Source organism: Aspergillus aculeatus (genome assembly GCF_001890905.1).
Source record: "Aspergillus aculeatus ATCC 16872 unplaced genomic scaffold ASPACscaffold_4, whole genome shotgun sequence".
Taxonomy (NCBI): Eukaryota; Fungi; Ascomycota; class Eurotiomycetes; order Eurotiales; family Aspergillaceae; genus Aspergillus; species Aspergillus aculeatus.
In genome coordinates, this window is record NW_017962979.1 from 573,829 (window position 1) to 590,267 (window position 16,439).

The 16,439-nt window shown below is 51.9% G+C and overlaps 5 protein-coding genes across 5 annotated transcripts; 1 reads left to right on the forward strand and 4 right to left on the reverse strand.

Annotated features, from left to right (window-relative positions):
- Positions 1-1,348: 1,348 nt before the first annotated feature.
- gfsA (glycosyltransferase family 31 protein) lies at positions 1,349-2,920 on the reverse strand (the record flags this gene model as incomplete). The annotated part of the gene is made up of 1 exon (XM_020202396.1): positions 1,349-2,920. The coding sequence occupies one exon, from the start codon at positions 2,918-2,920 to the stop codon at positions 1,349-1,351; it is 1,572 nt and encodes a 523-aa protein (XP_020058365.1).
- A 5,836-nt stretch (positions 2,921-8,756) lies between these two features.
- Positions 8,757-10,861, reverse strand: ASPACDRAFT_76475 (putative Rab geranylgeranyl transferase escort protein). The gene is made up of 3 exons (XM_020204717.1): positions 10,453-10,861; positions 9,372-10,391; positions 8,757-9,183 (listed from the first exon to the last, which is right to left on the reverse strand). Exons 1-3 carry the CDS (start codon positions 10,616-10,618, stop codon positions 8,849-8,851), a joined length of 1,521 nt encoding a protein of 506 aa, XP_020058366.1. The 5' UTR covers positions 10,619-10,861; the 3' UTR covers positions 8,757-8,848.
- A 751-nt stretch (positions 10,862-11,612) lies between these two features.
- On the reverse strand, positions 11,613-12,558 carry cyp1 (putative peptidyl prolyl cis-trans isomerase (CypC)). Its single transcript, XM_020204718.1, has 3 exons — positions 12,538-12,558; positions 12,443-12,484; positions 11,613-12,367 (listed from the first exon to the last, which is right to left on the reverse strand). Exons 1-3 carry the CDS (start codon positions 12,538-12,540, stop codon positions 11,954-11,956), a joined length of 459 nt encoding a protein of 152 aa, XP_020058367.1. The 5' UTR covers positions 12,541-12,558; the 3' UTR covers positions 11,613-11,953.
- Positions 12,559-12,704: 146 nt separating this feature from the next.
- ASPACDRAFT_114577 (aspartic endopeptidase) lies at positions 12,705-15,204 on the forward strand. Its single transcript, XM_020195811.1, has one exon. It carries the CDS (start codon positions 12,858-12,860, stop codon positions 14,721-14,723), a length of 1,866 nt encoding a protein of 621 aa, XP_020058368.1. The 5' UTR covers positions 12,705-12,857; the 3' UTR covers positions 14,724-15,204.
- Positions 14,937-16,100, reverse strand: ASPACDRAFT_25301 (3' exoribonuclease family protein; the record flags this gene model as incomplete). Its single annotated transcript, XM_020199318.1, has 2 exons — positions 14,937-15,467; positions 15,516-16,100. 2 exons carry the CDS (start codon positions 16,098-16,100, stop codon positions 14,937-14,939), a joined length of 1,116 nt encoding a protein of 371 aa, XP_020058369.1.
- Between the last annotated feature and the right edge of the window lie 339 nt (positions 16,101-16,439).

Sequence of the window (16,439 nt, forward strand, 5' to 3'; positions counted from 1 at the left end):
CCTCGAAAACAATCCAACAGAATCATATCTCACTGCAACGCCCACTGCCACCTCACGTCCAACCAAACCCTGGAACCAAGACCCTTTCCCCTCACATTGTCCTACCACCCAAGAACTAATGATAGGCTCCAGTCCTCCCGGGTTCACATCGCCGCCTGCCTATCCCAGAAGCCCAAACAGAGATACAAAATGTGGCGGTGTTGCGGGTCGAACGTTCTCGGGAGCTTGGCCGGGTGAATAAGGGAAACTGGAAAGTTTTTTTCCTAAGGTCATATCATCCTGTGGGGGGATATGATAATACACTTGGAATGGATTGTCGATATTGTATAATTGGGGCAATGCTTGGAGATTAATGTTGATTGGAGTTCGGTTAGGGATAGGCGAAGAGAAGGGGGGTTTGGGGGGTTCGGTGGGGGGGGGGGGGGGGGAGGTGGTGTGAGGCTGTGGTGTGTGGTGCTAGCCTTCTGACAATAGTATACTTGTTGTACAGTGCCGAAGAGGAGCTACAACTGACAGGCCGCTAAAGTATAGACAGAGAGGTCAGTCGAGAACCCCCGACAAACGCCGACAGCGGCTATACTTCGTCTAGCTGACAGGCAAAACCAGTTCCGAAATTAATTTGGAAATGATGACTACACACACACAATGCTAAGATTATTCAACGTTCTATGATTCTATATAACAGGGAGCCTAGAAAGACAGACCTAAGACTTATTTCGTGATATGCGGCCGGACAACACCCACCACAATAACATGCGCTAATCACCAGGACAAAGCAAAAGACAACAGGCTAACCGCGACTCCGTGATCGGGGAGAGACGTGGGAGATCGAAAAAGGTTCTATTTCTACAAGTGGTGCATCAAGAAGGATGAAGCCTCGAACATCATGGTGAAAAAGACAAGAAAAAACAAAGAGAGTGTAGTAGTGTCCGGGCTGGCACCTTGATCGAGCCATAGTCCCGAGTTTCTCGTCCGCTGAAACCACCAGTTCCCAGTCCTTTGATTGACCGCGCTCATTCCTTGACTCCGCCGATGACAACGCCGAGTATGAAACAAATGATCAATCAATAGAGATCAGAAAATGCCGAAGTAAGTCAAGGTTCCGGGAAAAGAGTTGATACACCCAATCCAGTCCCTTATACGTCCGTCCTTGTTTTCAGCTGTATCGTCGTCGACATTCGAAGTAATTTAGCAAAAGTGTTGATAGGGGAGCAGCAGAGAGATAGGAAAAGCAACGGAAAAATAATAAATAAAGAGAATGTAAAATGTGCAAGAAGAGAAGCTATGCAGATTCCAAGGACCAGCCTTAGTTTCGTTTATATGATTTTTGATTGTCTCATCTCAAGGCTCAGTGTTGTCTGCGAACAGCAAAGTCCTTGATGCCTGCACCGCCACCGCCCTTGGGACCGAGCCAGACAATCTCGATCACGCTGTGGCCTTCATCTTCTTCACGCACATACCACTGGTGAACATTGTCACCCACCACATAGGCTTCGCGCAACAACCAACGATCCTTGGTGACACCGTCCTGATCCCTCCAGCGGAGAGGACCGAGGCGGGCCTCGTAACCGCGGGGGTCTTCTTCCCAGGTCTTCTCGGCATGGTCGAAGTTAATGGCATCATCGGGTGTGTTCTCATCGTAAGTGTACTTGACAAGCGAGTATCCGTTGGTAAAGACCCAGAAGGTGCGGGTTGACCGTCCAGTAGCATTGTTGACGATCTCCTCCTGATCGAAGACCCAGCGGCGAAGAACTGAGCGGCGACCTGCAGCTGCAGCCACAGTAGTCATTTTGACAACGTCCTTGGTGTACCAACTGTTCCAGTGGTGAAGAGACTCAATCTTACGACCAGACTCGTACACACCATCGACTTCGCCCTTCATATCCATTTGGTAAAGAGAGGGCCAGAGAGTAAGAGGTGTGTCTGCGTAACGCTGAATGCACTGGCCAAGCTTCTGATCACCCGGTTGTTCTCCCCAAGACTGGCACTCATCGTATTTGTCCACCAAAACATCGAGCAGCGGCTTCGAAACGAAAACACCAGCACCGCCGAAAGCGATGTGACCGAAAGTGTCCACCTGCCAGCTAGCCTCGGACAGGGCACCGATGTAGTGCTTCTTGCTCGCATCAAAGAGCTTCAATTCCTCAGCAACCGTGGGGAGAGACAGGAAGAAGGTATCGTCATCGATGAAGCTGACCCATTGGGTTTGAGGGCGCTTAGTCTTGATGTGCTCCGCAAACGCCTGCACAAGACCGAAGTAACGAGCGGTGAAATCGAGAGGGGATTGGATGAGGGTCAAATCCAGACCGCGGTTACGGAAGTAGGTCTCCTGCTTGGGAATGTCGTCGTCAGAATCGGGAACAAGCACGATCAATCCGACCTTGGTGTTGCCGTAGGAGTAGAGGAGGGATGGCAGCAGGCGATCGAGGCGGTCGGCAGTGGTGGCGAGACCGAAAAGAAGCTTGTCCGTCTCGTCCACATCGTGATCAGCGGCAACATTGACATCGATGACGGGCGGGCAAGGCAGGGACGATTCCTTGTTATCGGGCGAGACGACCATACCGCGCTCCATAACGGTCATAGAGGGAAGAACGGGGACCTCAATGCTCTCCAATGAGCTGAACTCGGCCTTGGGGCTGACATGGTGAGGACGGAAGTAGGCACGAGTGTAGTTCTTGCGTGGGAGCCATTCAGCCATAGGCAGAGGAGGCTGGATATTGGGGTCAACATCGCAGGACTTGGTCGAGGGCGACGTGGGCTGTAGCTGAATTTGAGGGGAGGTCGTTCCAGCGAGGTGATCGGCTGGCTGCTTGAAACGCAAGAAAGCCGCCCGATCGAAGCGCTCAACGCACCAGAAGAAAAAGGCGATTGAGACAAGGGCAATCAGCGGAACCGCTGTTTTCATGCGAAACACCGGCATTTTCGGGGTCTTTGTTCCGTAGTCTTTGAACATGAAACAGATGCCACAGAGTTTGATTATTAGACTTTATTTCGTGATGATAGGACGGCTCGTGAGGAGGGAGTCGTCGTCGTCGTCGTCACCGATTTCGAATCTCGTCAACAATCGTTGGGAGAAGCGAATGTCGGGCGGTAAGTTGCTGCAACGAAGGGAATTGGCGAATAGATGACCAAAGTATTCTCTACTGCCGGAGAAACTGTCAACGAAAGGCTGGAAGCGTCGAGACCTGCGACACGGGCACAGAGATGGCGATTTGAGCCAGAATAGAAGGTACTGTGTGTAGGAGAAGTCGCAGGAACAGCGACGTTGTTGAGGCGAGAATGAAAAGTGGCCAAACGGGAGAATCGGGCCGACGGGAAAACGAGTCCACCAACACAACTGGACAAACGCGCTCACCAAAAGGGAGAGGATGAGAGGACGGAGAGGTAGAAGGAGGAGGAGGAGAGGGGAGGGGAGTGGATTGTTGGTTGTCGAGTGTTGCGGAACGGAGGAGGGAAAAGGAGAAGGAGAAGAAGGAAGAAGAGGATGAGGAGGAGGGGCGCTTGGAAGTGAATATTAAGAGCGAGACTTGGAGAAGGACAGGACCGCGACAGACAACATTCAGATTAGTTTAGTTCAGTTGGTTCTAGCTGGGTCCCAAGTGGGAATGCCGAAGATTGGAACTGGACCACGGGCTGGGTTTCGATGGGGCCAAAGCTTTTCCACTCTCTGCACTTCTTTTTCTTTTTCTGTTGCTTTTTTTTTCTCCCCCTACCGAGTTAAATTAATGCGCAATCAATAAGCTTGCTCGCCCGTCGCAGGAAATTACCCTTTACCCAAATTTCGATATTCTGTACCAATCAATGCGGTTTTGAGGGTCTCAGTTTCGTCGGGATTCTCTTCCCAACTATCGTATTGTTCTTGGTTGCACTGCATGGTCGAATGGAAGAGAAGCGAGTGTGTGTGAGAGAGAGAGAAAGAGAAGGACAAAAAGAGACAGCCAAACAGCCAGACACATAGGAAAGAGCTGTGAGGGGCAGATTGAGACAATAGTGAAGTGGTTCTTATCCTCTTCCTGTCTGGCACCTTCCCGCATGGTGTAATCTACATCCGTTTCTACATACTCAGTACTATCATTGCTCCGCTCGCATAAACCTCCGCGGTCTTTTCTTCTCGCTTCTTTCTACCGTGCGCCCTTTACGTAGGTTAAAAGCTTTCTTTCCTGCTGCTTCTGGTGCAGATCCTGACTTAAGAATAGAGGCAAAATTGGCGATGGCGGATGGGTCCTTTTTGCTGCTCCCCACTCCTCGTCCGGTGCCTGGCCGTATTTTTCAATTCCAATTATTACCATTGGAGGACCCTGGCCATTCTACAGACCGTCCTCGAGACGCGTTGAAGCCCACGATTTGTAGGCTGATACATCCATGGTCATGTCTATCGCCGATGGCGAGATTGACATTGACAAGACGAAAGTGATAGATAGAGTATTCCATGGATGGCATGTTCTAACAACCGTCAATGCACTTGGCTTTCCTCAGGTCCTTCTCTACTTCCCCCGTCTCGCAATCCTTCTGAGACTCCCAATGCACCTTTTTACATACATGCATACCGATACCGATTAGAAAGAGCTCTCCCTTGAACAGAATCATCCGGTCAACCACCGGAGAAAGCCGACCAGAACGGATCGAATAAAGACCACCTGTTCTTTTTTAAACTCCCTCGTGTTTCTCGGGTATTCTTTGCAGATGTCGTGATGTGGCCCACTATGGCACGAGACGATGATTGTGTTTGCAACATAGTATGTACATGTACACCATGTATGAATGAGTACTTGTATGCGCGTACTCTGTTTAGTGACATTTGCCCTCGCCAACACATTCAAGATCCCTGATCGATTGCGTAGTCGTCAACGTGCACGCCGAGAAATCTCAGACAGTTGATCGCCCGCTGCTGCCTTGATCTATCTATTTCAAACCCGGGCTCTCCCGTGTTACAGAACAACGGTAAGTAAGTTAAGTATCAGATGATGGAAGTGACAGTGACAGCTTGTCTTTTTTTGGGGGGGTGGAAAGGGGGGAGGGGGAGGGGGGTGGGAATCGTGGGTGGCGGACAATAAGAATGGGCTTTTCTAATGTGCTTCGCTCCATCCCGGAAGGGTTAAGTTGCGAGGGCTTCTCGGAATGTTCCAGTGGTGCGTTCATGAAGAGCGCAGCCACTGCCGTATGTGAAAATGTAATGGATTCTATTCTTATCGTTATCGTATTTTGCCTTGCTTGACTCTTTCAAAGTTTCTAACAGTGCATCGATGAGTCGGTGGCTGCAGGTTCAGGTTTTGCTTCTCTTTTGCTTCTTCTACCCGGGATGTTTCAACAGCCCACGGAGTATGATAAAAATTGCAAAACAATTACCAGTGAGTGTCAGATCGCGCGACAGACAGACAGACAGAGCATGTTGGAAGCCAACTTCAGTAGTCAAAACTGGGATGACCGCGGCGGGTTTGGTGCAACGCCCTTTTGGATCTGCGTGCAGTTTCCCGCCGGGCCAGCCACTCAGGGGCGACTTGTTAGGGGGATGGTCCAGTAGCCCCACCGGCCGCGTGTCCCATCAGGTTGATCATCTTGCCCTGTTGATGTGGAATTACAGTGTACTCCGTAAGTAATGCTGAAAATGTGAAAATGTGCAAAGGTGAAACTAGTCTCATTGCCCGTCAGCAACATTTCATCTATCCCATCAATTCCTCACTGTCAATAGGCCAGTCAGAATACACTCAGCACTAATCACTACCACCATTCCATGGTGCCCGTTATTGCGTAGGGACTGGAGGATCATTTCAATATACCCTCTTCCATCTGCGACCGCTCGGTCTCCGTCACATACACACGTCGCTTCGAGTTCGATTTACTCAGTAGGGTATTACTCGAGTACACTTGTACCTGGAAGGACCACACCCAAGGGACAAGAAAAGTGGACTGACTACCTAGTACCTCTTCAATGTGAACGTTCTGTCTTTAGCAGGTTAAGAGGTTAACCATGGATACTTCTCCGGCCACATAATGAGCGCCTTACAACAGTGTCTTCCCCGCCCGCCCGGCCGTGTCGCCGCCGGACTGCGGCGCAGTGGCAAACCAGACGACACCCAGCCTTGAGCCTCACAATCACAGGTGTATGGGTAATGGGCTGACAGGGCCAAAGGATTCGCCTCCGATCAGCAAAGTCCAAACCATGAAACCTGAAGATTCAGAGTCCAATGATATACAGTAGACTTTCGGAGCCTGTTGTCTGGACGCGTGTACGCCCGCGACCTGCCACTGACTACGTACTGTTGCGCCTACGAACCGAATCTTCATTGATGGAGCTTTTCTTGTTGTGCATCCGATGAGGGAGGGGGTTTTCTCAGTCAACTAGGCGCATAGCCGGCTGGCCAAGTCTGGGGGGGAAGGTCACGTTTTATTCGGCTCAACACTGCAGACCAAATTTAACCATCTTGACTCGCGGTGAAAGAGTAAAAAACAGATCTAACAGAAAAGGATCTTCAAGGTCATTCCCTCTTTTGCAATGTCCTTGGGCGGGTGGCTATTGTCAACTCGCCAAAACTCAATGCCGGGTAATTAAGCTTGAACGCCAGCCTTGGCAGCTGTCAGGGACCCTGGAAATTTTGACGATTCGTACAGCTGAGATCGATTGTCCGTCCATCTTGCTGGCTTCCGTCTGATGTACTGTAACTACTTAGCAGGTCTGTCCGGGTTTCCGACATGTCAGACCACATGCAGACAACAGCTCTGCCATCTGTCTTCCACAGCAAATAATCGTACAGGTTACGCCGAGTTAAAGGGAAGGAAAAACCTTCCCCCTTCCCCTAAATTTCACTCCAATTGTGGCCGTTCGGGTCCCAGCTGTCTGTCTATCAATCCTGAACAAAGACAAGCGCCCCCCACTGACAGACGAGACCCCCCCATCCCCCATCGCTAAATCTGGAAGGATGAGCGGTTACTCATCGTCAACAAACGCGCTTTTCCCACAACCGGACAGAAAGAAAATCGGAGCCCGGGATAAAAAAGCACCCCCCGTGTACGATGACATCAAGGGCAACTGGCAATTGGCAATCGATCCACAACTTTCTCTTTCTTCCATCTCCGCTCCGTACCAGCTACGTAGTGTTCGCCGAGTTCTCCCATTCAGGGTCCAAAATGGCTCAGGCTGTCCTTCTTCCCAAGGGTGCGGTTCCCGGGCCAATTGCCATCGAACCGGGACTTTTCCAACTTGCAAAGAACGGGACAATGTTTTCTGTGCTATTTATGAATTTCTTTAAGAGTAATTGTATAGTGTGTAGCTTGTCGCATGGCGCCCCTTGTCGCGGGTGAGCAATAGACTCATTGCCTTGCTCAAAGTCATCAAGCATTAGACTAGACTTTGTTGATAAACTGTCGTCGTCGGTTTAGCAGCACGCAACCGATTCGCCGGGACTTTTCACCTCCCTCCCATCCTGCCTGCAATCAACAAACCGGGTGGGGTGTCATGCATGAAGGCATATTCTTGTGAGAAGAGAGTCTCAGTATCACCTTGACGCAACGGAGTTCGTTCCGCCAACAATCTAGTGCATGCAGCTTCCCGGCAGTACTCACCACCATAATGTTTCGTTAACATCTAAACGGAGTAATCCGTGGAGACCAGTATGAGTACTATGTATGTGTATGAAGCATCTTCACCAACTAATCAACCACTCACCCGCCTACCAGGAACAACACGAGCGGCAGTCTTCCCGTATATGATCTCTACCCCAAACGCGTACGTACTCAAACTTTCAACCACCCACCCGAAATAAACCTACCTATATCCATGATGCCATATCCCGCCATGATCGAGCCAAATGAGGGCATTCCCAACCTCCTCCAACCTCCTCCAACCTCCTCTGTACTGTACCATAACCCAGTCAGGTAATCTACTTCCATACCACTCCCTCAGAACCATACCCGCACCCAACAGGCAGCAAACCGGTGAGCGTATCCAGTTCACTCTAGTACTTCTTCTTCCTTCCAGGAAAAAAAAGCCTTCCCTGATTTCCCCAATCACGGACATGCTAAGAACCTCCCAAACCATACTCAGCAAGTTCAAGTAAGTACGGTAGTCCACCCTTGGGCCGCTGGGCGAGCCGACTATTGAAAGACAGCCTGTTTCAGATGTGATCGAACGTGGGGGGTGCGGGAGGGTGCGCGGCCCACTCGTTCTCCCTTTTGTGGGGCTGTTATTCTACGCGGGCGTACACTTCTCTGCTTTTCTGCATGCTATCGGGGGGGTACGGGAGAGAAAGAGGATGAGAGTGAGGGATTCTGAGCCTCTGAAAGTTCAGTTCGTGGGATGTGGTGTTCTTATCTTGTGAGTTTGGGTGTGGTGCCAGCGGCGGTGGATGTAGCCCGGTAGAAAGGATGATGTCCGGGAACCTTTGATTGGTATCCTTTTTGGAAAGGAGAGAAAGTCGGATACGCACCGGAGGAGACGAGGTTGTGCTTCTATGGTATGTGGGTGTGGCTTGCTGGCTTGAATTCGGTGATGATAAGCAGGTACATGTACATGTACAGCACATCTCCAGGTACATTCAGGTACAGGTACTGTACACTAGTGCAGCAAGTGCTACGGCCACGAGTGTGCCACGGAGCTTGATCCCATCTCACAAGCTTTCACTAGCTGAGCTTGTCGCTTTGTCAGGCTGCATATGACATCTGCAAGATAGGGGATACAAGGTAATACGAGGGTCGTACATCGGCTACAGAGTGGGAGACAGTCCATGTGTCACAAAATGATCAACATTCAGTCAACGTGTGGATTATCAGGTCTATTGGCAGAAGCTCTATGATCATTAAGTGTATTCGTCAAATCGTCACTGTAGTAATACAGAAAGTATTTACAGCTACATTATTCCTCGTAGGCACCCTCACGATCCTCGAATGTCATGAATTCGTGGTCGGTGGCCTCATCACCCATGATAGCCTGCCAGGCATCCTTGACCGTGTCAATCAAAGCATCATCGAAAGCCAGGTCAAGGCTTGGGGGTGGAAGGCGAATGATACGCTCAGCGGCCTTGGCAGGCCGAGCGGAGCAAGTCTCGGCTCGTCCCAACTGAGTATAACAGAGCGACCAAAGAACTTGCGCGTTGGGACCGCCAGCCGATTCGAGAAGCTGCTGTACAGCACGATCGATCAAGGCCTGGCCATCGGACCCGGGCATGTTAATACTACCATAAAGGACACCTGAGAACACATATTAGCAAGATGTTGTAAATAATCATGCAGAGATCAACAAAAGTGTGGGGTGCTCCTTATCAGTCTTCGTGAAGTTTACATCAATAGTGATCAGGCAATGTAGATAAGTTTTGAAGATAAGTCATCATAAGAGCAGAGGGGTAGGAAAGGAGTTAAAAAAAGTAGTGACAACTTACATTGTCCTGTTGGGCACTCGCCCGTCTCGCTAGAGTGAACTAGAATATAGACCGGAGGCGAATCATCAGCCCGCCCAAGAGAAGCACCAGGGAAAGCGACAACCGCCCCAACAGGCACTGGTCCGCCCTCCGCCGTGGCCGGAAAGAGGCTCTCGAGGGAAGATGAAACGACCGAGATGGACCGGGCTACTCTGTCACAATCACAAGACAAGCGAGCTGCTTCAGGGAAATCCCAGTTGGAGCCGACAACAAACTTGGTCTTAATGACCTCGTCATTTGATAGCAGCAGTTGAATGCGAGAATCTTCACTCGTGGTATCCTCCGCAGGAAATTCCAGTGATTGAATGCCAGTGTTCAGAACATAAACGCCGCCACCCACGGCAAGGGCGCGGCACCCGACCTGAGAGATCTCGGAGCCACCCCCCCACTTGACAGCGAGGCTTCCAAAGCCAGAGCCATAGACACCCAAAGAGGCCAAATGCCTCTTGATGCGAGTCACGGCAAATTGAGCCGACGTCTGCTGGGGAGAGGCTTGCGATAGACAGAGGGAAAGCAACGGTGCATGCAGCTCGTCCGGCACCTTGAATTTGGATGTCAAGTACTCCGTCAAGGATGCATCACCAACGTCCTCTTCCAGCGACGAGCCTTCTCCCTCAGCTTCATCAGAGCCCAGTTGAGACGGCCCGATATGACGAATGAACCTCATCAGGGTTCGTTTGGACTTCATGCTGATCATGTCATCCGCAAATATGTCCTCGCGACTGCCAGGGACGCGATACAATCGCTTGTCACCGCTATCCCCAGGTCTGTGGATCCACCAGCTGCCGACGGCTTGAAACTCAAGCTGTCGGTGAACCTTGGACGTAACCAAGGTCGGAAGCAACTGCGAGCGGGCATAGATAAGCTGCGGAGACAGCGAGAGAGTGTATGCTCGAGAAGCGGACAATTGTTTACCGGCCTCAGGAGATCCTCCATCTCCTAGGCGTACGCTAGCATCTTCGAAGGGGTGATCACCAGTCTCTTCACTTATCCATACCCGTCAGACAGTGCTCAGATTGTAGCTAGAGAACGATGGACATACCACGGTTGACTCTATTGACCCACTCCTCGGCTTCCTGAAGGCTGAATGCAGCTTCGGCGCCCCCGTAGTAGGGATTCCTATCAACGTGCAGGACGTTCTTACCCGACCGAGACAGGGCCCTGTCAAGCACCCAGCAGTCAGCGATGCAGTTGACAAGCACCTTCATTGAATAGAACTCACAGTGCTAGGAGAGACTGGGCCAGCCCAGTGCCAGAGATTGTTACATCCCACGGCGTATCCGCTAGTGACTCCATTGCGATGATGACTTGGCAGCATACAAAGCTAGAATGAGGGGCTTAGTGTTGTAGTGATGTGTGTTGAGCAAAGCCAGCTGCCGTCACGTTGGATGACAAGCTGTTGAACACCTTCGTAGCAGGAATATCCAGCCCATGGGTGGTGCAACCCAAACCATTCGTCTCGAGAACGAGAAGGTTTTTTTAGGGAGAAAAAGAAATCGAAGGACGCGCGAAGAAATACATGACCCGCCGTGGTGGATCACGTGAGGACCATCACCGGACCCGCTCTAGGTGTCCATGGTGACATTTGCAAAAAATGATACAAGTGCATCGAGTACCTCGATGATCTGTATTTTTGTCTGTAGAAAGTGAGTTATTGCGTGCTTAATGATGTTCTTCACCAGCTTGTCTGTTAACACAAGACAAAGGCAAGGAGCTAGGATGAATGGATAGGTAATGCGGAGCTGTAACTTGCATTCGACAGAAAACACAGCGCTATAGATCAAGCTCTGTACTCCTCGAAATCAAGCCAAGCTGTACTAATTCCCTTAAGAGTCCCTTCAGAGCTAGCTGGAAATTCCTTCCTACTACATAGTACTTCGTATAGCAGAGGAGCTATGCATTGTTGCATCATACATGGAAGATATGTGCCTCAGGCTCCGAGATAAAGCACTACTCCTGATACGGTTAGGCGGCATCTGGGAGAACCGCTTAAGGAGCAATTCTCCCACAACGTCAGGTTTCTTTCTTCTTCACACCACTCCTAGTGCTCTGCACAGGCTTACTGCTGTCTCAACCGTAGCAGTATGTCGTCCGCGGACAAGCCTTCACTGGTCCTTGTCTTATTAGGAGTGGTAGAAAGAATCTTCACTCTGTATCTGCTGCTCTGGATGGTAACATCTGATGGAAGCGGTTCGTTTTGTAGTGATACATTCCACTCATCTAAAATCATCTGTCTGTCTGCGAACTACATGAGTGTACCTTCTCTCCTTCGCAGATAGCAAGCTGTAGCTTCTGTACCTCAACAATTGAGCCATGTATCGCCGTGATGGCACGGAAATATGGCTGTCAGTGCTGTGCGTGACGCCGCCAATAGCGTGGTTTTCGGCGCCAGGATGCTTCTCAAGCCCTGGTTATCCTGACCTCCATATGGCCCAACGACTGTCCTTTGTTCCACTGGCAGGAAGTAGACATTGCTGGGACGTGTCAACGGAGCTCTTTGGTCCAATTTGCCTCGCAGTATTCGATGTTCCCCCACAACGATCTCACTCGTCCGTGCCTTCTTCCACGACCCTGGCGCGGATGATCTTGACCTCGTCCATCGGTCTATCCTCGCCATTCGTCTTCACGAGACCCATGCGCTGGATCACCCTCATGCCGCTCTTGATGCGGCCGAAGATAGTGTGCTTTCCATCCAGCCACGGCGTCGGTGCCAGCGTGACGAAGAACTGGCTGCCATTGGTGTTGGGACCGCTGTTCGCCATGCTCAGGATGCCAGCTCCGGTATGCTTCAGATTGGGATTGATCTCGTCCTCGAACTTCTCGCCGTAGATGGAGCTTCCTCCTCTTCCTGTGCCGGTAGGGTCGCCAGTCTGAACCATGAAGTTGGGGATGATGCGGTGGAAAATGACGTCGTTGTAGTATCCTCGTTGCGCAAGGGTTGCGAAGTTCTTACACGTCTAGATGGTATGGCATGAGTCAACTCAGAAGAACCTTGAAGTGTGCGTAGTGAACTTAGTCTTTCTGTGACTGACCTTGGGCGCATGCGCATTGTAGAGCTCGACAGTGAACGAGCCCTGGGACCTGTTAGCTGCTTAAGCTCTCTAGAAATACTTCCCCATAGACATACCATGCTCGTATCGAATACTACATCAGTGGCCATTGTGAGAGATAAGCTAGTACTCGAGTACTGATACACGAATTTTTAGAGGGGAAGGATGGGACATGCAAAGGTGGAGGTGCGGCGGGAAAGTGAACATTCGGCCTTGGCGTTGCATATTCACGCGGAACAATGACCGCATCCCAAGATACTGGTAAACACACTGCTTCAACAGCTATGGCTTGAGCACTTTCTGCCCCAACTTTCAGAACCCCATTTCGCCTCCTCACATAGGCAGCATATTTCATAGTTCAGCCATCTTACCCCTGCTCCAGGCCTCCGCAGCCACCATGGACGACGTCAGCCCTTTCGCGGAGATCCTGGGCCAGGTCATCTATCAGTTTACCCTCATCAAGCCTCTTCTCCCAACCTACGGCCACCTCCTCCTCTCCGCGATTTTTCCTATCTATATCGGCGCGCATGCATCCTTAGCGAAACCGCCGTCGGCCACAAAAACCCCCAAGAAGAAAGACTCTGAGTACGAATCGGATGACGATGAGTCGGAGGAGGAAAACAAAAGCAATGGCCACAAGATGGAGGGTCTGGCACCAAGCGACGCCTTGATGTTCCCTTTAACAGCCGGACTCACACTCGGAGGACTGTATCTGTTCATCAAGTACAAAGGGGCTGAGACGCTGAACAAGATCCTGGGCTACTACTTCTCGCAGATGGGGCTCTTCTTCGCTATAGCGTTCCTGAAAGACTTTCTCTCTGTCGTCAGATCCTTCCTCTTTCCAAAGAGATACAGCTCCGCTGGCCGAACCTGGAAACAGAAACCCTTCGAGAAGTCTTTCATCGCCGCCAAAATCGAATCAAACAACCCTCAGTCGGCAGACATTCGGCGTTCTCCCCTCCCCGGCGTCTTCAGTCGAATCCCGCTGCCTGGTGCTGTACGTACTGCGATCTGGAAACTTCGCAGCACGTTATACTGGCGAGCTAAGCTTCGCGTTCATGTGCACCGACTCGTGCGTGGCGAAATCTGGCTGGATATGCTGGATCTCCTCAGTACCCTCCTGGCGTTGCCCGCGATCGGCTACTTCACCTTCGTCACCAAGCCATGGTGGCTGACCAACTTCTTGGGCTTCAGCTTCTGCTACGGTACCTTGCAGTTCATGTCTCTGTCGACCTTCGTGACCGGATCGCTCATCCTGGGATCCCTGTTCTTCTACGATATCTACTTCGTCTACTTCACCCCGCTCATGGTGACAGTCGCCAAGAAACTCGATGTGCCCATCAAGCTTCTTTTCCCGCGGCCTCCGGTCTCTGGCGAAGCTCCCGACACTGTGTCGCTGGCTATGTTGGGCTTGGGCGATATTATCATCCCGGGTATGATGGTGGGGCTGGCCCTGCGCTTTGACCTCTACCTCTACTACAAGCGGAAGGGCTTGCAGAAGGCTCGGGCGGAGGGCAACGGAGTGGGATTCATTAAGCCCATATATCAATCCGCCACTGGAGGCTGGGGAGAGCGCTTCTGGACGCGGTCCGTGGCACCGAAGGAGCCTGAATTGCTACCCCCATACCACGATGCTCGGTCTTTCCCCAAGACGTACTTCAAGGCCAGTGTTGTCGGATACTTAGTGGGGATGATTGCGACGCTGGTGGTGATGCAGATCTTTGATCATCCTCAGCCCGCTCTCTTGTACCTTGTCCCCGGGGTCCTGATCTCTTTGTGGGGCACTGCCTTGATTAGAAACGAGATCGGCGAGATGTGGGAGTTCAGCGAGGAGGACGGGGATGATGAGGAGAGTGATGAGAAATCAGAGGGCAAGAAGGAGCATCCCGAACACCAAGAAAATCTGGGCTTCTTTTCTCGCATTCTCTCCTATTGCAAGAACTCCGACAGCGGCCGTGCTGAGACGTCCGAAGAAAAGGACAAGAAGGCGGAAGGTGATGATGCTGATGATGACGATGATAAAGACCCCAACACATCCAGTGACAAAGGAGAGGAGGCCAAAGACTTCGAATTGTTTACAGTCTCCCTCTTCTATCCCAACAAGGCGAAGAAAGCTCTCAAATCAAAGAGTCCCGAGCTCAGCAGTAAGTCGAGTGCAGCAGACGAAGAGAATTGGTCGGTTGTGGGCGCAGAGGGTGACAGTGAGCCTCCGACCAAGCGTCGTCGGCGAAGTCCTCGCCATGCAGGCGCAACCAGTCCTTGAAAGAGATTGTTGAATTAGATGCATTGTTGGAGTTGCGCACTCGTGACGTTTTAGGTTGCTGGTGCTTGTTGACTTACCTTACAATACTAAATCACTGACCACGAGGAGATGAGAAGAAAGCGATAAGAAAAGAGATGACAACGAATCTGGTATCATTTACTGTAACACTAGCTATTTTCACGCATGTTAGAAGAATAAAAGGAAGGGAAAATCTCAACACTGCTCCAAGATAAGCTTCAGACTCTCCCATCTCTCCGCAGCGATATCCACCAACTGCTTTAGCTCCCTCCCATCCACCGCCCACCCACCATTCTTCTCCATCTTGACAATCACCGTCTTCCCCATCTCCCGGTCCACCACCAAACACACGCGCTCCTGACTCAACCCCTCCTCATACCCATCAGGATCCGCCAAAATCCATCGCCGCTGCATACCCCTCCGCTGATCCTCCTCAATCTTCTTCTCCTCCTCAGCATCCGGCACAATCACCGCCCTCCAGCCCGCCGCCGCATCCGCCTCAAACACACAGAACGAGCTCGCAACCGGCAATCCCCGCAACGACAGCCTCGTCGCCTCCGCCACGGCCTCCGAGCACACGACCATCTCATTATCAGCATCCCACCACGCGCGCGGCAACCGGGTATCCCGCAACGCCGCCAGGACCGCCGCCCACGCCGCGTCAAACGCATTCCCCGCCAGCGAGATGATCATGATATCGATATACAGGACCCAGAACGCCTTGATCTCTTTCCCGTCGTTCTTCTTCTTCCGCCCTTCGTGTCCCTCCTCCACATCAACATCCATATCCCCATCCCCATCCCCTCCAAACGTAGGCACCTGATACCAAACCCGCAGATCCTCCGCCCGCACCAACCGGGTACTATGCAACAGCCCCAGAATCTGATGGGAGAGGGACTGCGCGAGGGCCGAGGGCGGCGCGCCCGGCACGAACCCCGGCGCGCAGCCGGTGCTCAGCGAGAGGTTCGGCACCAGGAGGTTGAGGTCTTGGATCTGGGATTCGTCTTCGTCGGCGTCGGCGTCATTCTTGGTGGTCGTCGCGCGTTTGTGAGCGCCGGACGAAGCGTGCGATACGCTCCACGAGGCGATGTCGCTCGTGGGGAGGAGTTCGGCGCGCACGCCGCAGACGGCGGTGGTGTCGCCGACGCGGACGACGGCGCTGCCGTTCGTGTGGGTGAGGGAGCCCGTGTTGGCGGAGGTGGGGCGGAACTGCGCGGGCTGGCGGCCGTTGGCGCGGAGGGAGGGTTGGTTACTGGACGCTGGCGGGGAGAGGTGCGCGAGGAGGTAGGCGTGAGGTTGGAGGCGGGCGAATTGGGAGGGGGGAAGGGTCAGGGCTGGGGGCGGCGCTGTCGAGGCCATGATTGCGTTTGAGGATGGTGGAGAGGCTCGTTTCGTTGTTGATCTGATGCTTTCGGCTCGTTGGTAGTTGTCAAGATTGGATAGAGGAATGGGAAAGAGATAATGCGCTGGTTTGAACAACTCTCTGACTGGATGAGTGAAGGTTCGTAGGTTGGTTTGTCGGTGAATTCAAACTGCGTTGCATTTTTCGGTGGCAGAATTGTGGGGTTATCTTTGGGCGGTGAAGTGGGGAGCTCCCGTAGTCCTGCTGCTTAGCGTGTTAGCGGCACTAGTCTGTATACCATAGATCGAGATCTAACTGCTGCTGTAGCCTATCTGTCGTCCAAGCAGTTCGAGGTG